The following is a 26,678-nucleotide window of genomic DNA, read 5'->3' as shown; positions in this document are numbered from 1 at the left end:
TGAACCTCATTATACGCTCATTGCAATTCATTAGCTTGCTAAATGCCACACCCACCAGGGCCATGACAGTTGATGATGGCCATGACAACAACTGGAAAAGCCCATAGAAAGGACAGGGGAAAAGGCAATTGGCTCCTGCCCACCTGGAAGGACAAAAATGGCAGAAGCTTCCAATAAAGAGTCCACGTGGACCGACCCAGGGCTGGCGCTGCCTCAACTGGCCGTCTTGGCGGATGGCTGCCCAGCTGAGTGCTCCTCCTTCCTTTTCCCTGCTCCAGCACTTTCTTCCCTTCTCCTCTTTAGAGCAGTAAAGCAACCTTTTACTTTGTCCCTCCTCCTCTGCTGCAAATTCTCTGACAGCCGGAGGCAGGGACCCACACTTTGGTGGGCTTCCTAACTTTAGGGGGTCTCTACCCACTAACCTAACTTTGGTTATTTGATGACACAGTGATGGATTTCCGAAATTTCCATTTGAGTTTGGTACTTAGAGTTAAATGAAATGTCATGGAGAGAGAAATTCCCCTTCCTTCATACACCTTGTTGAAGTTACAGAAGCTGTAATAGTAGAACCAAATACAGTAATTTCCCAACTTTTTTTTTTTTTTTAAATCACAACTTGGTAACCTTTTTGGACTTTTACTGCTTTTTCTTTACTGTACATTTTGGTTAGTCAGGAAATTCACTGTTCTCAACAGCCCAGATGAGACAGCTCTTTCCTATTTTATACTAGCACATGAAGTCCCACAGATTCACCAGCTGGAAAGATCTGTCATCTCGAGTGCAGTATACAGGGTTTTAGAAGGGACAGGCTTCCACAGAACCAGCCATGCTGGCAGCAGAAGGCAAATTAGCTATTTTCCATCACTTATTTTCATGAATTTACCACAACAGCCACATTTGCTATCGCTTAGCTAACCTCTGAGAAACACATACCTGTGGAAATAATTAAGCTCTTGAAAGCAGAAGTTACATATTTTTAACTTTCAATTAACCTGATATAGTTCCTTCAGAGAAACCTCTCTCTGGGGGTAGGGGTGAGGTCTAAGCCATCATTTGACTTCCTCAAGATGCCTTACAAAGGGCCTTGGACAAACTTAAAAACAAAAACAACCCACAAAGCTCATCTTTCTTCCAAGGCCTTAAAACAATCAGCAAAAATTTCAGGGAAGGTAAGAAGCACACACTTGTGATTTACTTGATTTGAGAAAATGTATTTGTGAAGGAGACCAGTGTTCTTATAATGTTGCTGGCAAAGCCTCGTGTTCATTTAGTGTATGAGAAAAACAGTAACTATAAAACAAGAGGCATGACTAAAAATATATATATAGAGAGAGAGAGAGGGAGCATGCAAAACTTACTATTCCTATTTAAAATTCAAAACTAAGATTAAGTCAGAATCAAAGACATTTACTCAGTAGACGAGAAAGAAATGGCCTCATTTTTCAGTAGAAAGGAGCTAGAAATACATAGTACACTACAGATGTATTAGAAAATCATAAATCTATACATTCATACCTTAAATAATTTTGCACATAACTGGTATTTAATTGTTGGTATCCTTTCAAAGCAGCATATCCTCACTAGAGAATCAATTTTTTTTTTAACTGACTTCATTATCAAGAATAGAACATTAAGGTTAGGTCAAACCAACCGACTTTAAGGACAAACCAGTAAGTGGTACGTAGGTTAGTTTAATGGTCCTTATTTTAACTACACATCGTCCCAATGTCAGTTTGCAAGCCTGCGAACAAAAATTAAATTTCCTTTCTTTGAATACTTTTAATGAAAAAGTCTCTGTGGTAAACAACTTTAAAAAGTACAGCAGGTCCTGTAGTAAACATTAAATTCTTGTGTTCCGAACCCCTAAAAAGTTTGTCCATAGGATCTGTGGCCTAGTTTTGTAAGTTATTATGATTCAGAAGCTTTTAGGCCATAAATATACATAGAGAATTGTATTTTTAAAAGGAAAATCGGGGAAATTTCAGAAGATTAAAATATATAATTTTAGTTGAAAAAAATGGTAAATTATGTGTGGCACTCTTGAACACTCTTTCCTTATCTTCTTCTTGATATAAGATTTCAGCATGAGATAGCGATTAGAAACATACAAAATATAAACAATGACCAAAACATAATAATAACCATGAATGGTGTCTTTGTAAAACATGTGTGGTTTTTCTGTCCATCAAAATCCAGACTCTAAAAGAATTACTGTAGATATATTTGTTATTAAAGCAACTCATTTCCTAATAGCATTAGTATATAATTGCCATTATGCATTCAGTAAGAGGAAGTTGAAGCTTAATTAAAATATATTCCCTTACCAGTTGTCAAAGGTGAATAATGAGATAGATGGAAAACTAATAAACTTCACTGTTTTTTATACACAAATCTTTATGCCAAACATTACTCATATCTCCCTGATTCTCATGGAGAAGGTCCCTCTGTATTTCCATTGTGATCATAATCAGAAATGCTGATACGAGACAATAAACACATGTTCTAAATTTACAAACTATTATCTTTCCTAAATCCTGATGGTTTAGGGCAGAAAATAAGGAATATATATACAACCAACTCTAGTCCCTGATTTTGGAAATGTTACCTTTAATCTAAATAACATACAATACCTAATAGTCAATAGGCCCCACGTATTTCCAAGTATTCAGATTTACTGCCATTGGCTTAGGATGCTAAATCCTAATTATTTTGACCTCATGTTTCTTCTATCTAGTCCCATTTCCCACTACACTTGACGTTTTCAGGTCCTCTAGCATGTACATCACGCTCTCTACTTGACTCCGTTAAAAACAGCAATTTTAAAGTTCTTTGTACAGCTGCTCCTGCAGTTTGGGTAATTAGTGCTCCATAAGATGAAAATAAACAGAGAAAGGTATCTCCCCCCCTCGAACATTATTTAAGGAAAGTCTACATAAAACTTCTGGGAGCAGTATATACACAACACATTTTATTTCAAAGGGCTGAAACAATGCCACATACATTAGAAAATGCTCCACTTTCCAGGGAATAATTATTCATTTTGTTCTTTCAGCCTATTTGTCATGCTTTTTTTTTTCTGTTTTATTAGTTAAAATTCCAGAAACTAGGCAGTGACTGAAATCCTATTTTCAACTTTTCGTTGGTAGTAGTAATATGACAGGGGTTTTACTGGGGGAATAACTTATAGGAAATCAGATAACTCTCAGTGAAGTTTCTGAATGTTTTCTACAAGTACACAAACACATCTTCCCTGAAGATTACCAGCAGGATTCTAGTTGTCAGATTCATTGACTTCTTTTTATTTCTAGTTCTCTTAGACATACTAGAGCAAATTTGTTTTCTGGAAACTGTTTTGAAGCCTCTAAGACAATACTTCAGGGTTATATGTTCTTACTATAATGGGTCTCAACTCTCTCAGATGAAACACCACCATTTTATAGCAATTACTATGTAATACCAGCTTCACTAACATGAATTGAAATAATATAGCCTATCTATAAATATATGTATGCTCCCCAACTTGTTAGGGATCTGACCTAAATCAAGCTCTTTAACAACTGTACAGATAACAGAAGTCTTCATTTTGTTGGCTCTCCGCCAACCATCTCTATACCATCTCTAGCTGTGACTACTCAATTCACATGTCAAGAAAGAAATAATGTCTGTGTGTCATCACATGTACGTGTGTGTATGTATGCATATATAGAAAGTCTGTGTGTTTTTCCACATTTAAACATTTGTAACCCTAATCAGGCTACCAAGCCCTTAATTTGCTCGGAGTGGGTAGCAAAAAATATAATTTTTAGCCTATAGTATTAGCACTCTGGTATTATTACAGTGGGCAACTTCTGATATGGTTCCCAATGACCTCTACTTCCTGGTACTCATGCCCTGTGTCATCACCTTCCCTATATGTGGGTCAAACCTAGTTATCTGCTTCCAATGAACAGAATACAATAAAGTTAATGGGACATCACTTGGTGATTATGTTACAGAAGGCTGTGTCTTTCATTTTGGTTCTCTCTTTTGCTTGCTATGATACTGTGAGATGCTCTATGGACAGACCCCCCACGACAAGGAATAGAGGCAGGCCTCCAGCCAGGAGCTGGTGAAGAATTGAGGCCTCAGGTCAATAGTCCAGAGAAACTGAATCCTTCCGAAGTAAAGACATACAAAGATAGCAAAAGAGTTCCACTATCCATTGTTAAGATGCATACTGCTGTAGTAAATAGACATAATGAAACATATGGGAGGGTGAAAATATGATAAATTATGTAGAACTATAGACTTTAAAAGAATCAAATAACATAATAAGAGACTGTATCATCCCACCCATTAATATTTATATTTCTTGATTACCTGGTAGGAAAACTAAAACATTATGAGAAATGACAAATGTTCATGATTTTTTATATTCTATAAATGAGTAAGTGACAAATTTTCTTAAACTTCATGTCAAAAAAGATGGGAACTTTCTACCTTTCAAGTAAAACCTATGGTGGAAAAACTGAATCCTTCCAACAGCCGACTAAGAGAGCTCGGAAGCAGATCATTCCCAGTGGAGCGCTGAGATGACTATGGCCTTGAGAAAGGCCTGGAGTCAGAGAACCCACAGGGACTGCGAGATAATAAATGTAGTTTAAGCAACCAAGTTTTGGGGTAATTTGTTATGCAGTAATAGCCAGTCAATACATTGTTCAAAGGACTTAGTTCACTAGGGATTTTCCATGGACATTTTCATACATAATGTTGTTTCTTTTTTCAAAACAATTGAGAGATCTGTGGTAGAAGTTTCTATATAATAGTCCATTTCATTTAGGTAAGTCTACGTGTAATAGCTTACTGCTACTCTCTCTAATGAGTCTGCTAAGTAAGCTAGCCAAACTCACAGAAGACAGTTTTAGTTTTTCAAACTCACACAATTTTGAAGAGACATTATTTTTTCCAATCTTCCTATTTTCCCAAAGAACGACTAAGTCTAAACAATAAAAGCCAAAACAATTTTGAAAGCAAAAGATATTTAGTCTCAAACATTCCCACATGAAAAAGCCTGATTACTCTGAACAGGGGTATTATGGGTTTCTGTAAACAGATTTGGCGCTGCATATTTGATGTACATGCCACATGATTTGATGCCAGGGAAAGTATGGTGAGTTTAGTATGAAATTTACAGTTAAATTTCAGCTAATTACTCACTGCAGTAAGTACAGTTTTAAGTCTAATCTCCCCAAAGATTATCACTTTTTTAAAAAAAATCTGCATTCTGCTACTTGATAGCATGAACCTATTTGTTCAAGTGATCATGCACACTTGAAGGCTGACACTTAGGTCTAGAGAACACAGAGCAAATGTGTTGAGAGGGAAAGATTGGTGTCAATTGTATTCTACAAATTCAGATCTTTCAGGACAAAGGTATCTGAGAGCAGGTGGACATGCTCATATAGTTCTTAATGTTTCATTAGGAATTTACCTCAAGTATTTACAGATTCATTGTCAAGGACATTTTCTGGATGTCCTTCCCAATACGCACAAAACCTTTAAAACCCAGACAATAGAGAAAGACAACAAGATTTAACTCATCAAGTAGAGAGATCTGGATTATACTTTGGACAGAAAACCAACTTACACAGCTTTATTTAATTTAATGTTGCTGCCGAACAACTTCATGTCACCATTTCATATCCTATTTTGGAGGTTTGCAAAAGGATTCTCATAAATCTTTTACAGATAATTATTTTTTTTTAAATTACATTAATTCTTTGGTAATTTTTTTTTAAAATATACTTTCTAGAGCTGTAGTTGCAGGAAGAGAAGAGAAAGTGGCATTCAGGAGCAGAGAGAGGTAACGGGGCTCCTCTGTTTTACCCTCGATCAAACCAAGACTTGTATTTTCTAGCTCTGCTTGATGCAGTCCTTTCCAATGGTCCCGTCTGATGAAAGGACTAAGCCAAACATTGCTTTCAAAACTCCTATTTCCCACTACAGCAAACCTAGTGAAATGACAGTTCAAAGGAGAGGGAAGAAGAGAGATGACAATAATAAACTAAAATGGCACACCCCCCTGCTGTGCTAACATGTTTAGTATTTTCTCTACCTTTCTCTGATGAATGTTAATTGCTTCCCTGTTATGGACTGAACATTTGTGCCCCTCCCCAAAATTCATATGTTGAAATCCTAAGTCACTTGAGATATTCGGAAGTGAGAATTTTGGTCGGTGTTTAAGCCATGAGAGTGGAGTCCTCATCAAGAGGATTAGGGTTCTGATTGAAAGAGACCTCCCTCTCCCCCTCATGTGAGCAGGCACTAAGAAAATGGTGCTCTGCAAGGAAGAGGGTCTTCCCCAGAACTCAAACACGTTGGCACCCTGACCTCACTCATACTTACAGCCTCCTGAATTATGAGAAATTAATTTCATTGTTTACAAGCCATCCATTCTATGGTATTCTGTTAGAGCAGCAGAACAGACTAAGACATCACCTTTCTTGTTCTCTCCTTTATTAAGGTGTCTGACCCCCCTCCCCCCCAAAAAAGAACAGTTCCCTCTCTAAACTAGAATGGAATATATGAACAATAATGAAGAATTTCTCTATGAAATAACAGTATAGGTGAAGTTCATGGTCACACAGAGAGAGGAAAGAAAACCCAGGACCGATTTCAGATCCTGCGTCAGAGTGAGGGATAGTCAATGGTAGTTCCTGACACGCCCGCACACCTCCTACGTCTCCACTTTCGCATCGGACAAAGACTTTAATACAGAAGTTCTGACTTCTGCATTTTACAGATTGAGAAAACAAGGCCTAGAAAAATTGTATCCTGTTTGAGGTCATATAGCTAGTTTTTCAATTAGAGGGGAAGACACTAATTCAGTGCAAGAAATAATCAGTTACAATAGTTTTAGGAAATTCTTTAACCACGAACCTGTGTGCTTCATCTCTAAAGCCCCAAGCATGTAAAAGGTACAGATTAAATATAAAGCTTTTACAGATAAATTTTATAGACTTTGCAAATTTTATTGCCATAAACGTTCATGTGCAAAATTGTATTAAAAAATGTATACTTGGTGGCAGACACCTATAGGAAGCCTGAATGGTGGCAAATAACAAGCCCTTGAATGTAAATACAACATGTTAAAGGTGCTCAGATTGACTGCATTTCAACCTAAGACAAAATTCCATGACATAAACGGAGCTGCTATTGCAAAGTCGCTCAAATCATGCCTTCTCTAGTCACAGCCCAGCTTTCATATATGTGCTATAGAGACTACAGAAAAAAAAACCCTACATTTCCCCAGATTCTGCTGCATCTAAATTCTGTGGATTCTATTATGCAAAATGTAGGGTACTTACAAGGTAGACGTGAGCAGCTTAACTTGGTACCAGAAGCAATGAGACCAGATCCAGTGAAGAGACTTCATCTTCTGGATCAGCTATGGTAAAGTTTCCACCCACGGCCTCCTGGCATAGTAAGTACCCAGAACCAGTAACGGGAGGCGCTTTCCTTAGCACAGTCCCACAGTACGGTCGAGCGTTTCTATGAACTGCATTGTTCCTGGCTAGAGAGTATCCAATCCTGGTTCTGTGACTCTTGACAAATTCTATCAAGCTACAAAATACCCTGAAATAAATCTGTCTTTTGAACAATCAATGATACATTCTTTTGTTTACAATTAAGTACCTTTATCAATGTAACTGCCCTGTTATATTGAGAGTTTTTGCTTAGAACCACTTAATCAACATTCTATTACACCACCTGGTAGACTAGGGCCCCCACTGATGTGACAGTCCTATACCAAATAAAAAGGGGAGACAGTGATTCCAGCATGCCACTGGAATGAAGAACCACTGGTCTGCATCAGTCATCCAAATCTGGACCACACTGGATTTCCATTACAGCTTGAGCTGGTGAAACACATAGAGCCTCAGGTAGAGCCCTGATCTACTGAAACAGAGTCACTGAGGTATAGACTCGGAATCGATATATTTACTAAATTCCTCAGGTGATTATGATATTGCCAGGTGGGGACTTTTCCAACACACAGTGTTCAAAAACTACTGGCATAGAAGATCAACCATTTATCACTAAGGCCTAATGTAAGTTAATTAAAATAATATAAACTTTTTTCCTTTGAGACTACTAGTAGATTACTTGAACAAGGAAAAGCTGTACAAATTCTGGACCTGGATTTCAGGAAAATACCTAATAAGATTTCTCATGATACCTTTGTGAAGAAGGTGGGTAAGTAATGCTGAATCCAGTAATCAGTTGGACAGATTACACAATGGTGCAATGTCTAAACAAAAAAGATCTTCATCAAAGGAATAATATCCTTGTAAACTAGAAGTTTTATCTGTGAAATGGTCAGTATAGCTTAAGTTGTATTACAGTGCCGACAAAGTTTAGTTTTTTTTTCACACTGCATGTCCATTGATAGTTCACTGGGGACTCTGACTCACAGCATTTTCACTAGGGACCTAAGCTCAAACCATGTGCACAATTTGGAAAAACCTCTAGCAGGACTGGGTAGATAACAGATATAGCAAGTTTTATGCTGATTTAAGGATTAACTGTTCTTCTGCTCTCAACTAACACCAAGTATGTGGAGTTTTCTTTTTCCCACGCTGAACTGTTCTGGCACTCACTACCCAGAGTTAGCACAGACCACACTCTCCAGGTTAAGGGCACAGCCCACCAGGCTGACTTCCACATCAGATGCCAACTGCAAGTTCGGGCCATCCATACATCTGACCATCAGGTTTCAGATCAGGGACTCCTACAATCCCCTCCTTGGGTTTACTTACTTGATAGAATGGCTCACAAAACTCAGGGAAACAGTTTACTTACTACCACAATTTTAAGGAATATTACTTTAAAAATGTATACGTGCAAACATTTGCCTTAAAAACAAAGTTATCATAAAAGTATTTTAAACATCAACAAAAATTAAGACTATAAACTCTAAGCTATTGGCTTGAATAGTTCGTGCCAGAAACACTAAATCTCTGTATAGTCACTGCTGTATCATCAGATACAGATTTTCAAATAGTTAAAACATGTTCCCCAAACACACAATTTTATATCATGGACCTCAATGATGGTTTGCAAAACAAAGTTGGATTAACAGGGTGAAGCATAACATTTCATGCATAGAATTATTTAAAAGAATACTTTAAGAGGGACTTAGATCCTCTATGGATTAAACTATAAAACCTGGTTTTAATTTTTCATTGTTATGTTTGTATGGTTATTTTTAAAAGAGGGATAGGACTTGATTTAAATTCATTCAACAGATTAAGGCAACTTTATGCTGCATTTCTAGTCCAGAGCATAAATTTCAGATCTTCCTGATTTATTTACAACTTGAGGAACTGAGTACTAGATGATAAACTCATAAAACTTGATATGATGGTCAAGTATTTTTTTACTTACATGTATATATGTGTGTGTGTATGTATATATACACACACATACATACACACACACACATATAAATAGTCAAGCCAGTCACTTGATCCATAACTGTTCATACCACCCATAAAGAGCTCACTTAAATTATTATTTTTTTGAAGCCACTAGAATATTTTAAAATCAATTTTGGAAAAAAAAGTTAATTAGTGCTTTACTCTGGTAATATAGCTAAGAAACTATCATATGCAATAATTTAGCAAATACTATCTCTTATGATCAGAAAAAAATCACACATAGAAAGCATCTCTAGAGTTAAGCAAAGTAATTGTTAAAAGTTTCTTACATCAGTAAAGATAATACAGAAAAACTGAGTTGAAATATACCATTAGAGGCATTTGTCAGTGACTGAATTATCAAATTATCAGCAATGGATCACAGATAACATTGTAGAACATTTATGGATACTAAAGAATGAATCAAGCCTTAGCTTTTTCCAAATCATTTTTCCCTAAAGGTGTATACAAAATATAGACCTCTAATTGGTAAATTATATGAAGTAACTATAGCTAATTAATCATATGCCATATTCTAGACCAAAAAGGCAACAAAAGACTAAAAGAATAAAACTAATCAGTTCAAATTCACCAAATACAGAATAGCCTACACATACGTGTAAAAGAGCTCTACACAAACACAGAGGTTTAGTACCACCATGCGTTAAAAAAAGACTGATGTAATCTATTTAACTGTAAACATATGTCAACACTGGGAAAGTGCAGCCAAAAATCAAGACCATCTACATTATCAGAAATATCATATACATAACAAGGCAGGTCTTCTTTTTAAAAAAAATTAATTTTTATTTTAGCTTTATTGAGTTGTAATTGAACATATAAAATTGCAAGATATCTAAAGTGACATCATGGTGATTTGATCTTTGCATATGTTGTGAAAGGATTCCCCCCATTTAATTAATCAGCACATCCATCACCTCATATATTGATCTTTTTTTGTGAGAGAGACTACTTGAGTTCTATTTTCGTAGAAAATTTCAATTATACAGTGCAGTGTTATCAACTATAATCACCATGTTTTGCATTAGATTCTCAGACCTTATTTGTTTTATAGCTAAAAGTTTGTACCCTTTTACCAGCCTGTCCCTATTTCTCCCATGCTCCCAGACCCCAGAAATCACCTTTCTACTCTGGTGATTTCCAAATTAGATGGACCACTTTTTTTATATTCCATAAGTGGCACCAAGGGCATGTCTTCTTTAAGCCAGAAAGAACATACATATAGCAGATATATGGAACTCAAGTCAATACCTTCTCTCTTTAGAGGAGGATCTATCAATGAACAGAAAATCTATCCAAAGACAACACACTTGATGCTCTGTCTTATGAAAAACAGTTAAGAATCTAGAAAGGTTTCACTGATCAGAAGCTTAGAAGGATACACAGCAACTACCTACAAAACACCTAACAGTTCTCACAGAGATGGATTAGATTTAGGGAACAAAGTCCAACATCTGAACACTACAAAAAGTTCTATTACAGCACCACAGAAAGCACAAACCAACACTCCACACTCAACAGGGAACAGAAGCTCCACCTTACATGTGTTCATATCCTTGGTGTTAACAACGCCAAGTAAGGCACTCAAGGTTAAAGATACTGAATTAACCACATGGAAAAATTAGTACTCAAGTATAAAAATACTCTGCACAGAGGTAATGGTGTCTTTATTTAAGATGTATTTGTGGGGAATGTTTCCCAAAGCTTCTTTAGGGAACTTTAGTACCATGAGTTGTCTATGGTAAAGGATTACAATAGAAAATGGAAAACGGCATAACCATTTGTCCCCAATTTGGAGATACAGAGTATGTTAAAGATTTGTGAGAAGACCCTCATTAAAGAAGTTTGTTTAACTTTATTCTGTTGCTTCCCCAATTTTTTTAACCATAGCCCTTTTTGAACGGTGTTTCTAATGAACATCCCAGGGTCTTCTGGTAAATGCTCTTTAAGGTGGAATTATGCAGTGGACAGGGTGTTGGGCTAGTAAGAATCAACTGAGATCTGTGCCTTTGAGGACAAAAGTAAACCCTGCATTTTAAACATTTTCACATACTTGAAACATCTTCAGTACTGTATTTTTAAGAAGAGACAAGCAACATCTAAGTAAGCTATCCTTGCTTCCTAAAACAATGAGAGAGGTATCTTGAAGGCCTTGCAAGACCATCCTTTTCCCACTTTTGGTAGCTTAGTAGAGGACTGGCTTAGCAGGTCCAAGTTTCCTTAAAAGAGCAGTCAGATACCAAGAAGTGGGCTGCAAAAGCGCCTCCTTTTCAACAAGGCCACTTTCCCAATCAACGAGCCTTCACAGGCACAGAGCCACATGGATATTCACTGTACTCCATTCCAGTAATGTGTAGAGCACGTCAAGTGTGGGGAAATGAATAACTGCAATGTAAATGTCAACTCTACACGAGTTACTGGTTTAGCAAGTAAAAACACAAGGTGCCCAGTTATATTTTAATTTCAGAATAACTACAAAGAATTTTTAGTGCAAATATGTTCCATGTAATATTTGGGACATACTTAAGCTAAAAAATATTTTTATCTGAACTTCAATGCTGTATTTCATCTGACAACCAGACCCTCCAGTGGAATGTAAGCTACAGCGCACAAAGACCGCTTTTACTTCATCTAAAGCACAGGACAAACAGAGTTCCAGGATGGTGTGTGCTCTACCATTCCCCAGCTTTTGGAATTTTCCCAAACTCTAGTTTGTTCCTGCATAGCATAGCATTAGTTGTATGCATCCATGACTTCTTTACATGGCACACAAGAAAGAGATGATTTATTTTTCCCACCATAATAATCTTTAGTACAACCAAAGGCAATCTACTGAAAAGGCAACATACCTGAAGGAAGGTCCAGACCTCAGTTCTTATTCTTACTCTGCCAGTTATGTCCTTAGGCAAGTATAGGTACCTCTTTAGGCCTTGGTTGTGCTGACTGAGGAACCCCTGCAGCACTAACATTTTGTAATTCCATAATCCTAAATAAACTCAACTTTACCTTGTCCTTGATGACCAACTAGAGATCATGCTTGCTTATTTTAAAAGCAGAGGAAACCACCTCAAAGGTAAAGAAAGTCAGGGAACGGGCTAAAAGATGGTCCTTATATTTAACTAAAATCCATTTGTTTCAAAAGAAATGTTACTTTCAGCTTAAAATGGCACTTTAAATATCTCATTAAACAATAGCTGTTATTCATCAACCATAAAAATACCTATCATTCCCTGGACAATCAGTACCAAATCACTTTTATTCCAGACCATTAGAAACAGCAGTTGACTGTTTTACTTCCTTGACTCCTCTTGTGGCACACCTCTAAGACACCATAAAGCACTCTGCAAGTTCGGTGAAAGGTATCTATGCACAAAGGGCAAATCCATCTTTTCTAACAGATTCTCCAAACAGTTTCATTTAAATAGTACAAAGAATCTATGATGCGAATTCACTTCGCCTTTAGCTTAACTGGCTATTAAGAGACTGCCAATAACAGTTTTTCTCTAGTTAAATGCCATGCCCTCTGGTAATCTGAATGCCATCCATTGCTTTCAAATGATTAAACTCTAGATCACCAACATCTTTAGCATAGCATAAAAGAAATAAGCAAATTCAAACTATACAAACACCTAAGAGTTATGACCTTAGGGTTACTAGTTAAATACAAAAGTCCCGTTAAATTTGAAATTCAAATTTCAAATTCCAAATTAGGGATATACTTACAATTATTTATTATTTATCTGAAATTCAAATTTAACTGGGAATTCTGTATTTTTATTTGCATATCTGGCAATTCAATGTGGGTTACGTAGTATGAGATATTTGCCAATCTTCATCTTTTTTTCCCCTAATCAAAATACTAGTTTTGATTTTTATTTTTCCCTTAGAGTCAATAGTTTCTACCTACTGTAGATCATGAACAGAGGAGTAATCTTCCAGCCAAAACTTTTATTAATATCTCTTTGCTTTTAACAAAATCATGTTTCCACCATTAAAACTGTACTCTAACGAACACACAATCTGAAGAGACCAAAATGTTACCTACCTGTGGGTAGTATATGAGAAGACCACATAATAAAATATTTCTTTTTTTCACTTCTCTGGCCAATTCCTTAATCTGCATTAGGTCTTCCATTTTCCGACCAAACGGTATTGATTTATTATCAAGAAAATGCACCTGCAAAATAACATAAAAGGTAACAATTAGAATACCATTCTCTTCATTTTCCCTTGAAAAATATGACATGAAAGAAGCCCAAAACGTCAAATTATAATATCGCAACTATCAATTCGTGTTAATGTCTAGTTGATCATTTCAAGCCATAAATGCTTGATAACATGAACCATGCTTTATAAACACACATGCAGTAGATACTCAATGAGAACATACTGTTGAAAAATATAAAATACTAATATTCTATTTCAATTTGTGTCAGAGTCAAACATATAAAGAATATATAATTTCATTAATTCCCTCAACTTATTTCATAATTTGTAATTTGAAACTAGGCTAGATAGAAATAAACAAGCATGTTAAGAAATTAACAGTAACAATAAAATTCAAGAAACTGCTTATCCAAATACATAAAATTTTTAGAAGAATCCCTTCTAAAGTAATCATTGGAATGCTAACAAATAATTCTCTACTTCTTACAGTAAATCCATAAGCATTTCATATAGAGTTCTTTAAGCAGTGTTAGTGTTTTCCTTGAAATTATTCCAATAACTATTTTAAAGCATTATTTACATTTAAATTTTAAGGTCTCGGGGTGATCTGTCCTCTTTTCTCCAAATTATTGAAGTTTTATAGTACTATTTGTCTCTCATTGGACATAAAAGACCTAAATCACAATAATAGTCTCAAAATAACTAATTAAAATGCAAATCTATATATACAATGAACACAAATATATGTATTCTTTTGCAATGCCAAATTTTAAAAACTCAAGAATTGTAATTTGTTCAATTATGTGTATTCACTAACTAGAACCATTTGAAAATATACTCCACCTGCCACCCTTCCTCTCTGCTCACTCATAAGGAGACATGCTCTTTAGAAAATACACAACAAAACATCTTATTATACTCTTTCTGTTAAACAAGGGAGAGAGGTTTTTTTTTTCCTACCATCACACTGCATTTTACTCTTCTAGGGAAAAACTACTTATATAACATTCAGTTTTAAAGATAACTATAAGATGATGTGCAATGTATATTAATTTACTAGATATTCATTAGCTATTTCCTGGAACTTTGCATTAAATATAGTCAGGTGAAGACATGCACATCCAGCTGCTTCCCCTTGAAATATAAGGTGGCAATGAAGACTTTTTTCCTTAAAAAGTGCTCAACTGACAAAGAAACCAAGAGAATAGAGAAGAAAACAAAAAAAAAAAAAAACTTTTTCGGAAGATGAAAAGCAGAAAGAAAAAGTTTCAGGCTTTTCTACCTGCTGAAGAGCTGAAGAAAAGACGCTGTAACCCTGGAGTCTTGGGTTCAGCTTCCTCTAACTTCTGTTTCTCTGAAAACTTACAAAGACGGAATTTCAGCTTTTTTACCAGGCAGCATTACTTATGGTAAAAGCAACTCCTGAATGGTGAACCACAACCAGGCTGGAAGAATTGTGAATTAACTACAATCACTAGACCCGCCATCAGAGTCATTTGACTTGTCACCAGGTACTCCTCTAGCTGGGACTGGGAAGCTAACAGCTATCAGCTATGGCAAAAGATGTCCATTCCTATTTGCAGCCTCAGGCTTCTAAAAGAATGGCTCATACCACCTTCTGTAATCTCCTTCCCTCACCCTTGAGAAGCCAAGGTCGAGGCAGAAGTGAGGAAACAGAAAAGCAGCCCCTGTACCAATGCAAGATGATGAGCTCAAGAGCCAAAGCAGAAGACATGTCCACCTCTGCCCCACCTTTTTTCCTGCCCTGTAGTCTTCCACAATGTTGGGCCAACTAGTGCAATACAGCCTTCCTCTAGTCTTATAAGTTTGCAATATCCACCTGAACCTAAAAGTGCTGGTGGTGGGCTTCCCAACAAAAAGCAGGCTAATTCCCCGAACTTGAGGCAATTTGGGAAACTGTAGTCATGGTATGAATCTGAAGCCAGGGAACTGGCTGAGGGTAAGAGTCTCCCCTCAACCCATATGGCCAGATCACTGCGTGGCCCCTGACAGCTGGACTAGGGAACAACACTGCTTTTCAGAGTTAAAAGCCTCACACGCCTCTTTACCTCTTTTAACTGTGTAATTACCTGTACTATTTAGATACCATGAAATGCCAGCAGCCACCATGTCCAACATACTTTATGTGAATGGGATGCCTTAGAGATTTGCAGTGCACAACCTGGGCAACCTTACTGCCAGCCTAGATAGATAATGAGATAGGCAGACATTTCTTAATTAATACTAGTTTTTCTGACAAATTTTGAGTTCTGAAAAATCTCACACTATAGTAAGGAAGGTGGGTGGTTGGGAAAGGGTTTTTGGAAAAAACAGCACAAGACACTGAAAAGATCATTTTAATTTGTAATTACAGCCTGCACAGAAAGTTAAAATGCACAGAAATGAAAGAGTGGAAATGCTGGTAACACATTATTTGGAGAAGAAATGATAGATATTCTACAACTGAGATTGGAGCTCTGCACCTCGAAGCTGCCATGAAAGTTGACCAAGAGGAAACAGCCCTCCAGGAGCAGAGGAACCTCTCTGCCAAGTCCGAGCTGGGAATAGGTGCTCATTTCTAATTTTCCCAGAAGAGTGTCCTAACAGAGACCGTAAAATTAATTTTTAAATTTTCAGTTAATTACATCAAGGGTTAATTATAAAAGTCGGTAACTTTAGGAGCCTAAAAATGCTAGACTAAAATTCTAGAGAATAAATTATATCAGACTGAGAATGCTCAATAGATAAAATGTGCTGAATACATTTTGTTTTGGAGGACAGAAATTAGAGACTTTGGTTAACTTATAATTATATATATTTTAAAAGTGATGCTGTTTAATTAAAGCTATAAACAATTGTATTTTATAGTTTCTGAACTTGCAGAGAGACTAAAGGATTATTTGTATCAATGCAGCAGAGCACAGGAGGAAAGTCAAGTTGCAAACAAAACGACTGGCCAACAGCAATAGCAAAAGAATAAGCTTGTAGAAGGAATCCCAGGTATAAAGATAAATATAAAACATTTAACTCTTTCCTAAGTGACAGATTTACCAGATTGGATTTTTAAGAAAATCTAACAATATGCTAGTTTTAATATAGCTGTCGAATGAAAACTATCTTTCTAGGATAGGATAGTTTTCATTAGACATTTATATACGTACTGGTAGGAAAAAAGACACCATACAGATAGCACCAAAAATGAAGACTGGAGCAATAAGGAAATCTTCCTACTCCTTAAAAAAGAATGTAATTTCATTTTTTTTTAAGGTAGCAAATTCACTCCTATAAAGTAGTAAACTGCTTAAACATTTAACATGTGGGCGACTCTGTGGGTGGGCGAGGTTTCCGGCACAAAGAGTTTGGAAAAGGCTTCTCTGTGCCTCATGTCTTCTACACTCAGTTCTACACATGCTTTGTATTTGTCTTGGTAACCATTTAATATAACCCTGGTCTCAGATGAAGTCCAACTAATTTTTTATATTTAAAAATGTAATTTTTCACTTATCTCTGAGGACAGTTATATTAGTTAAAGTTAAAAGTTAAAAATTAGTTAACATTACATACAATATTCCTTAAAACATCAGGAATGTTCCATAACACCACAGTTAGCACTTCTGTCTCATTCCAGAGTCCATGTTCACAGGAAGGCCTGGGAAGGGAGTCAGGATTTGTGGTAGAAGTGAAAAAAAGATTCTTTGTTTATTTGAGTAATGCATTGCTTAATGCCCACCAAAGTGGAAGGAAGATAGTCAAAATATGAGCTCTGGTAATTATCAAATAATTGAGTTAGAAAGAATTGGTAGATAGACCAGAGGTTCTTTGAAAACACACAATAGATACTGCAAAATTATCAACATATGTGTACAGAAAAGTAAATTGTGTAAATGAGGCCCAACATCTTCAAAACATCACTTTTCAAAAGAAACAGAAGGGAAATCTAATAATTGATGAAAGTGGTCAATATTAAGCAGATCAAAGAGTCTATCTTAAGGATTAAAAAAAGCTTTAGAAAAACTTTCATCTCACTTCAGCTATTTATGAATTACATGGATATTAATGAAAATTACTTTAATGAATTTACTTTTAAAAAGAAAAAAGGAACAAGCTTTAATATTGAGTCATTTCATTTTAGAACAAGTTTAAATCAATGTCACCATAAAATTCAACTCATAATTCTGATGAACAAAAACAAATTAAGTTTTAAGCTATCATGGAAACTCAGAGCAAATGCTTAACAACTCAGTTGTAAATCTTAACAAAATACCAGCAAAGCTAGTAATGACATTTAACAAAAGATAGTAAATAAAATAGTACTTTGTATTAAAATACTAGCCATACAAAAGATTTAAATGTTTCTACTGATTCAATAAATTAAAAACTAAATGAGTTTTATAATATCAGTAAAAAAATGTTTTATTTGGCTGCATTTTTTTAGATCCTTATTTAAAAGATCAAAGAAGTAATGGAATGAGAACTCCGTATTTTAAACAGTCAATAGAAAAACTTAATATTACTTTAAAACATGCAAAAAAATCATAAAATGAACAGTTTTTCAGATTATTTCACAAGATTATTTCTACTACAAGAACATAACTCTGCCAGGGCTGTATTATGCCACAATTATCTGAAGCATTACATACAGCTATAATTAACATCTGTATCATCTACAACAAATTTTAGAGCCAAGAGTTAAAAGCAGTCCCAATGATGAATATGAAGCATTGATTTGTTTAGCTAATATTATTTGAAACATTTAACTTCATATTTACTTATTTTTCTATTTGAGAAAACTGAGAAAATCGTCAGAGAATATAAATCACTGAAGAAGTTACAAAAAGCAGGTATGTAATTCTTCACTGAGTGTAGCCTAAAATTTTTATATATTTTAGTGACTTGTCAAAATTTCATTTTACATGATAAAATATATTACTGTTTAAGCAACAGTTATTATTAGGGCCATTTAGATAAGCATTTTGTGACTTAAAAAACAAGATATTTTTAGAGTTCGCAAATAAAGACACTGTATGCATTTAGGCAAACCATTATAAAGTCCATTATAGTACTTTGAATTTCTAAGAATAATTGATTCTGTTCTTATGTACCTACATTTGTAAGTGAAAATTATTAAATATATTAAAAATGTTTCATGAGGCGAAACAATGAAAGAGACTCTTTTCAGAAGATGAAGTATATGGAATACACAATGAAAACAAAAACTATTCAGAGACATGACCAAGGTGATCAAAATGCAGGGATGTTCTGTACAGAAGCCATACTAGCCTAGTCTCCACTGATTCATTCTGGGCCTTTTAAAAAAATACAGCAAAAATCATTAATAATTTCAGGAATTAATAATTGTTTAATAATCTCAGGAGTTAACAGTCATTTGGTAACATTTAATCATCTCGGATTTCTTTGACCTCAGGAAATTCATAATCTAATACTAACCAAAACAATGCAGACACACAAAATAAGATCTTAGGTATAGTTCTTCTGAATGATTTGGTAAGGTTAAACTTACTATAGAAAGATACAAAAAAAAAATTCTGCTAGTTTAAGAAAATGTTAAAAACATTAGTCTTAGAGAAAAAACACAATAGCCAGAAATTTCAATTACAGTTCTTCCCATAACAAATTAGAAAATGACTGGTGTTCTGCTTTGTTGAGCTATTTTTCATTAAAATAAAGTGCTAACTTTACTTTCTAAGAGATTTTTTTTTTTCATGGAGCAATGTCAGGTAATAGAACTCACTCAATATAAAAAGTGGCCACATAAAACTGTCTACTAGAGTGACCACTAGCCAAATACAGCTGTTTACATTGTAATTCAAATTTGTTAAAATTACATAAAAATTAAAGTATCATAGCTACACCTCAATGCTCATAGCTGCAGGTAGCTAGTGGATACCATATGCAAAAGCATAGAAATCAAAGATTCCATCATTGCAGAAAGTACTAATGGGTGACACTTATGTAGAACAAAAGAAGTTTATATGATATCATTACTGGTCACACATCCCATTTATTTAATTTTCTCAGTCATTACCTTATGTGTGTTACAAAAGGAATTTTCATTTTTGCCCAAATGTTACGTTACTACTTAAAATTTTGCTGTGAAAAATTAGATCTAGGTAAATCCAGATCTAGTTACAGTAGGTAAAACCTTACAGAATCAGCTAAAACAGACTGAGCTTTTTAAAAATTCACATATAAAACATATTCCTGAAAATGTGAAGGAATATGAATATGTGAAATAAATCTCTCAGTTGAGATGGTCCCAGTCTCCGTTTCTGCCCCAGTGGGAGTAACAGGGGCTGAATTTACCTTTCCACCTGAAACAAGTAAAAAAAAAAAATAGACAAACTACATGAAACAAGCATTTTATGACATGATGCTCTAGGCAGCAAGTGACATCAGAGAGGTGAGAAACCAATGAGGTGAGCTCTATATTTGCCCCAACTTACTGCCTTGAAACAGTTTCCAGGTCGTGGTACATTGCAGGGTGGAGACCACACACCCAGGTTTAAGGCTTCTGGCAATAAAGGTGGATAGAGTCCCCCAGGCAGAGTACCAGAGAGGAAAGAGGGGCACAGAACAGGAACTCTGAGATTGTCACAGTAACTCCCTCACATACAAAGCAGAACTCTTATCAGTGCACACATTTCAGAAAACCACCTAAGGCTGGGAAAAACCAGCCCCCAAACTGCGCCTAATACACACCCTGGGTCAGCAAGAGTGGTGGTAGCCACCAATCAGACTGGAAACCTTTGTAATTTACAGAGTGTTGGATAGAAATCTACGAAGACTGCTTCAGTTGTTGGGAATGATTAGCACTGAACTAAATATACTGATTAGTTCCTCTGAAAAATCATAAAAACAATACCTAAAAGGGTCAAACTGTTTCCAATTAACTGTATCCTAGAATAAGGCTCAAAAATACTGATAGAAATACAAAAGCATCCAGCACTCAACAAGGTAATAAAATTCACATTATCTACCAGCTAATCAAAAAAAATCAAATGTGCAAAAAAGCAGAAAAACATGACCCCTAATGAGGAGAAGTCAATCAATCAAAACCGATTCAGAACTGACGGCTATTAGACTTAATAAAAAAGGACATTAAAACAATCTTACAGCTGTGCTCCATTTGTTCAAAAAGCTACAGAAAAAAAAAAAAAGTGTGTTAAGTAGAGAAAAGGAAGATGTAAAATAGACCTAACCCTGTCTTCTAAAGTTGGAAATAACCTCTGAGATTTAAAAAAAATACACCGGAGGGGATTAACAGCAGACTAGACATTGCAGAAAAAAGGCTTCGTGAACTTGAAAATATACCAATGGAAACTATTTTAAATGAAATAAAGGGGGAAAAGAGAAAAAGACTTTAAAAAAAAAAAAAAGGAAAAATAAGGAGGGCATCAGTGAGATCTGGACCAACCTCAGCCTAACATGCCAGTATTTGGAGCTCTATGTGTGAAGACATGCATAGGTATGAATATAAAAAAAAAAATTAAGCATATTTTTCATCTTAGGTATTATAATTTTCATAAGTTTGATTTGAGTCTTTTTTTATTGAAGTGTAGTTGATTTACAATGTTTCAGGTGTATAGCAAAGTGATTCAGTTTTATATATACATACATGTATTCTTTTTCAGGTTCTTCTCTAAATTATTACAAGACACTCAATGTCATGGCATGTGTGTGCTGAGCTGAAGTGAATGGTCAGGGCTAAAAAATATTTGCTTAGCACTTGCTTTTACCATAGCGTAAGAGTAAGCTGAACAACATGAATGAGTAAAATATCACAATCTGTTGATATATTGTACACTTAGCATATTATGCTGAAGGTAAGTTTTGTTAAATTTTCTATTTATGACAAGGTACAGGCTACTCATTTTTGAATCCATTTAATTGAAAAAGATAGATGGCAAGAAAAACCCCTTCTTCAAGTATCTAATAGGTTAGTTTACTGCATAATCCCAATAAATCGCAGGATTAAATGAAGAAACCTCCAATTATCACCCATAATCTTTGATTTTAAACTTTTGTCTTTCTCAAGATAACTCAGTATTTCTCATTAAGTAAATATATAAGTAAATGCTATGCACATGAACTAAAAGATAAAATTAATGCTCATAAATGCAATTTTCTATTTGCTTAATATAGTAGTGATTTAGAATTTATTTTGAAACAAAAAAGAATGCCTCTCACAAAAATGTTTGAAAATCACCTCCTAAATTCAATTTATAAGAGGAAAATCAAGTTCCACTTAGGAATGAGAAACACTTTCAAGGTTAATGCTACTTGTTAGGGTAAATGCAGGAAATAATATAAAATAAAACATAAACAGTCATTTATTGACACAAGATATGCTTCATAAAAAATGGAAACAGGTATCTGCAAATCAGTTATGGTTCTTGAATGAAAACAATTTTTTTCTAACAGGCAAAATGGAAAAAATTGAACTATACTGAAAAGAAAGGAGGATAGCATAAATCAATATAGTAAAATTCATGATGTTTAAATTTATACAGAGTAAATAACGGCCTAAAAATGTAGGTAAAACTAGCAGTATTATTCTCCTTAATAGAATGTAGCCATTACTTTAGATGCCATTTCTACTCATTCCTCATTCCCAGCCACTTTCATTTCTGCAAGTCACCGCAAAGCATCTATTTGTGGTGGGCAGCACTGGAACAGGGCGGGATAGGAGACATAAGTAACATCAAGTCAATTAACATTTCTGAATGCCTATGTATGCTCCTCTTGGGAAAGGAAAAAAAAAAAAAAAGACTGAGCACAGGAGTGTCAAGGAAGGATTCCAAGAGGAAGTACTGTCACTCAAACTTTAAGGATCAAAGTCAATCAAGCAAACACTAGAAAAATGGTGCCTCAGGTGGAAAAACTCACCAGAGTAAACATAGATGTGTCAGATGACATGGTGCACGTGCAGAACTACAGCAGTTCAGTATTACCAGAGGGCAAACTGCTCAGTGAAGAAAGGAGAAGCAGGATGATAAGATGAAGCAAGAGCCACATCAGATCAAAGCTTTATGATCAGACTGAGCTTTATCCAGCAGGGAATGATGGCGTTCGGAGCAGGCTGCCCCAGGATGGGCCACTTTGACATACTGAGTATTTTGAATTACATTTACTTGAGAAACAGCAGGAACAAGAAGGACACTCTGAGCCTCCTCTACATCTCCCAGAGAGCAGGTAATAAATTTCCCACACGGAAGTCACTCTCCCTGTACCAGGAGGTCAAGAGATACCCTTATGGCCAGAGATAGGGAATTCAGGGCTGAAAAGTCTACGCAAACTCTGCTTAGTTTCTTCACTAATTATTAGCCAAGCTTAAGTTTGTCTTGTCAGTTCTTCACAAATGTACTGTTTCTTTGTCTAAAAGCGATGTAAACAGCCTGCTGTGATCCCTCTTGGGTACCAACATCTAAGAAAGCTTCATACATACAACATTCATTTTTTTTCTTCTGTTATTCTACCTTGTGTCAATTATTAGACCAGCCAAAAGAACCAAGAGAGGAGCAGAGGGAAAATTTCCCCTTCCTCACAATGAGTAGCGCGGTAGATTTGCAATTAGCAAAATCTGTCATGGTGGCTCTGATGAGGTCAAAACTGCAAACAAAAGAGGGACTGTGGGGAGGGACAGTCCCAGGGCAGAAGATGAAGAATCCAAATTTTTAAACTTCAAGTGCTTGAACATTCCTGTCAAAACAGAGGGATAATGAAGACTGGATGTAAAAAAACAGGAAATGGTACATGAGGCTTGATGACACAAACAGTGTATGTCTATTAAAGAAATGTCTAATAGACATTTTAGGAAAAGGACTAAGTAACTGTTGCAAAGAAATCACTTCAGACTGACAATTTAAACCAAAGATCAAGAAACTGGGGTGCATGGGGTCAATCCAGCCTCTTGGCTGTTTTTGTGAATAAAGTTTTACTGAAACACAGCCCTTGTTTGACAGCTCTTTTAAGGCTGCTCTGGCACTACAAGAGCAGAATGGAATAGCAGAATGGAAAAGATCATACGGCCCACGAAGTCTCAAGCATTTATGATCTGGCCCTTTATGAGAAAAATTTGCTAACCTCTAACAGAAAAAATTTATATCAGATTCCAGCAAAGAAAATAACCTGAGTTACCTCTTTAAAAATGTGCACATTCTACTGAACAATTTTTAGGATCCTTTTCTTAACAATCTTAACAAAGAGGGCAAGTATTGACATCCCTCATGAATGTCACGTGGCAAAGTCAAACGAGCACGAGGCTCACTCTTGAACTGCGGGTAATAACATCTACGGTAATCAACTCTCAGGATTGCTCTGAGCATTAAATGGGATCATTTATTTTAAAAGAAAAAGAAGGTGACTCATTATTTCAAGCATCCTGTAAGTGTCTGTTATTACTAACGTTAACATAATTATACTAATAATACGCATTAGCAGGCCACATTTTGGTGAGGGAAGTTCTTAAATACAGTGGGAGTCCCATTTCTTACAAGTGGGAAGAACAAGAAACACAAGATCACTGTTGGAGTCTCACTGGTTGGGCAAAAAATATCACAGAACTCAGTTATTACCGTAAACACATTAAATTTAAAACAGAAATGTATAGCTTTTTTCTCAAAAAATCTAAAAATGGGTATAATAATCAGAGCACTCAGAAGAGACAGGCAGGCTTAACTGTCCTGTCATTCCAAGTAAGAATTTTCCATTGCTGACACTAGGATTATCTTGGCAAGAGCTGCTGCATTCCACCTTAGCAGGTACAGTGAATAAAGTATCCAGCATTTGAGTAGAATAAGTATAAGCTTCAAAATCTCATAAAATAAAACCTCTGGTGCCTGGAAAACTGAATCATATCTACTTTTCACAAGCGCCACACATAAACTTAATGGAAGCAGCGGTTCAAGGCAAAGAAAGCATGTCTGGATCAAGCAGCTTTTTGTACTGATTCCATCACCTTTCCTTTCTCCCAATAAAAGAACAGTTGAGGCTTCCAGAAAACTGCCAAAGTAATCTGTTTTTAGGTGGCTATATAGTTTTATCCTAAGTGAATAGCACTCTGGCCTGAAATATTCTTCTCATCTTCCTGTCTGCTAATGATTCAACCCATGGAGAAGATTTTATTGTTTTTGACTTGGCTTCTTCTCAGAATGTGAAGCATTAATATAGAGAAAATTTCATAGAAAAGATGATCAATTACACAAACACTAAATAAGACTTGGCAAAAGCATTATAATATGAAAAATCATAATTGTGCCTGTACCTGGAATTCTATTAATATTTAATTATTAAGGAGGCATTGGAAGGGTATAACTTGACTTTTTTTCAGGTAGGCTATAGGATACAAACTGCTGTACAAACACAACACGTAACACCAACACACACACAACTAGAAAGCTTTTGGACTGAAAGAACAAAATCTTTCTAATTATTTCTGCCAACAAATTCTGGATAACTGCCTATTCGGCCTTCAAAAGCAAAGCAAAAAAAATCCTTCTTAATGTCACCTATCTTGCTATTATTCACCCAACCTCACAAGATATATTGAAGATTATACTTCCCCTCTCTTATTAAATCAAGCACCAATTCTTCGTGCTTCTATCTCTTAAATACATCTTGATTCTAGCCATTTCTGTGTATTTACTGTAAAACTACCCTAATCCTGGCCATCACCATTGTTTCTTGGACTATCATAATAGCCTCTGAATGAAATCAAAAGCATCAGGCAAACTCTCTGAGCACTTTAATCCATTCTCCGTGCTGCATCCAGAATGATGTGTAAAATGCAAAGCCAGTCACATCAATTTCTACTGGGCATTGCTGCTTTAGAGAGTTCAAACCCTGACCAAGACCTGCGTGTTCCTCACCTTAACTCTCTCTAATGTGTAGTCCGTTCTCTCTGTTTCAGATTCACTGGCTCTTTCCAATTCTGATCATTCTACGTGCTGCTCTTTGCAAATTGAAACGCTTTTCTCCTTATTTCTCTGATAGCCGTACCCTGCACAGTCTTCCAAATTTCAGCTTTCTCCCTTACACTAAAGAAGACCGATCCTGATCTTTTATTCCAGGCTCAGATGCACTTTTCTCAAATAGACCTAATTAAAGTTTTTACCTTAGGGTGGTGAATAGAAGGGACAGACAGTGACCGGGGTCCTGTGAACTCCCAACCACTAGATACTCCCCAGGCTAACTCTGGTCATCCAGCTAAGCTCATATTATAAAGAATCTTCATTTACAAAAACAAAAATAGCTAAATAAGATTATTTCCTTACTTAATGATCAAGATAAAATAGCATATACAGAAAATCAGCATATACAGAAATGCCTCATTCTTCTAAAAATGTAGTTGAAGAAAGGATTACATTATTAAATAAGCTACAAGTATGTCAAAATACCTGACACACAGATGTTCAATAAATGTTATATGAATTTATAGTAAGCAATTAGTTAGATAATGAAGACACTAGGATAGTTCCCTGAAAAGTGCTAACTAGACACCACCTAAAGTTAAGTTTTAAACGAACTTGTAAGCAGCAGCACTGGTGTGAATTTTATTAAGAAATCATTTCAGAAGATAGGGCCTGGGCTAGACAGGGCAGGATAGATTTCATGGGGGCAGGGGAAGGGAAATCAGTCTTGCAACTATTGTTAAAGAGAAAAAAAGAGAAATAAATGCAAAAAGTGAAGAGCTAGACTTAACCCAATAGAAACCAGACTATGAAAAGAGGAAGATAAGTAAGAATGGGACAAGTATAAGAGAAACCACCATTTAAAAAAACCCATGATAATGATTAAAGTATAGAAAGGTATCAAAAAATCACTCAAAAAAGGAACAGCATAACACCTGATATATATTTTGTGTCACTCTAATAATCTGAATTGTTCTACTATATCCATATGTAAAAGACATCCATAGTGGATTGTACAAAAAAGAGGTCACAAAATATTGTAGCATAGAGAACGTTTTTAGAAAGGTAAGTTTCTTAGATGCAGTCAAGGGCATCCCACTCT

General features: G+C 35.6%; 1 protein-coding gene across 1 annotated transcript in view; it reads right to left on the bottom strand.

Moving 5' to 3' along the window:
• Positions 1 to 26,678, bottom strand: part of CRPPA (CDP-L-ribitol pyrophosphorylase A) — a 226,894-nt gene that overhangs the window by 87,203 nt on the left and 113,013 nt on the right. The window contains exon 9 of the mRNA XM_064487527.1: positions 13,525 to 13,656. Within this exon, the coding sequence (XP_064343597.1) occupies positions 13,525 to 13,656 (132 nt within the window). The remainder of the gene's footprint in view (positions 1 to 13,524; positions 13,657 to 26,678) is intronic.

The sequence above is a fragment of the Camelus dromedarius genome, chromosome 7 (genome assembly GCF_036321535.1).
Source record: "Camelus dromedarius isolate mCamDro1 chromosome 7, mCamDro1.pat, whole genome shotgun sequence".
Taxonomy (NCBI): domain Eukaryota; kingdom Metazoa; phylum Chordata; class Mammalia; order Artiodactyla; family Camelidae; genus Camelus; species Camelus dromedarius.
The sequence above is the reverse complement of the archived record's forward strand: the minus strand, read 5'-3'. Positions and strand labels throughout refer to the sequence as shown.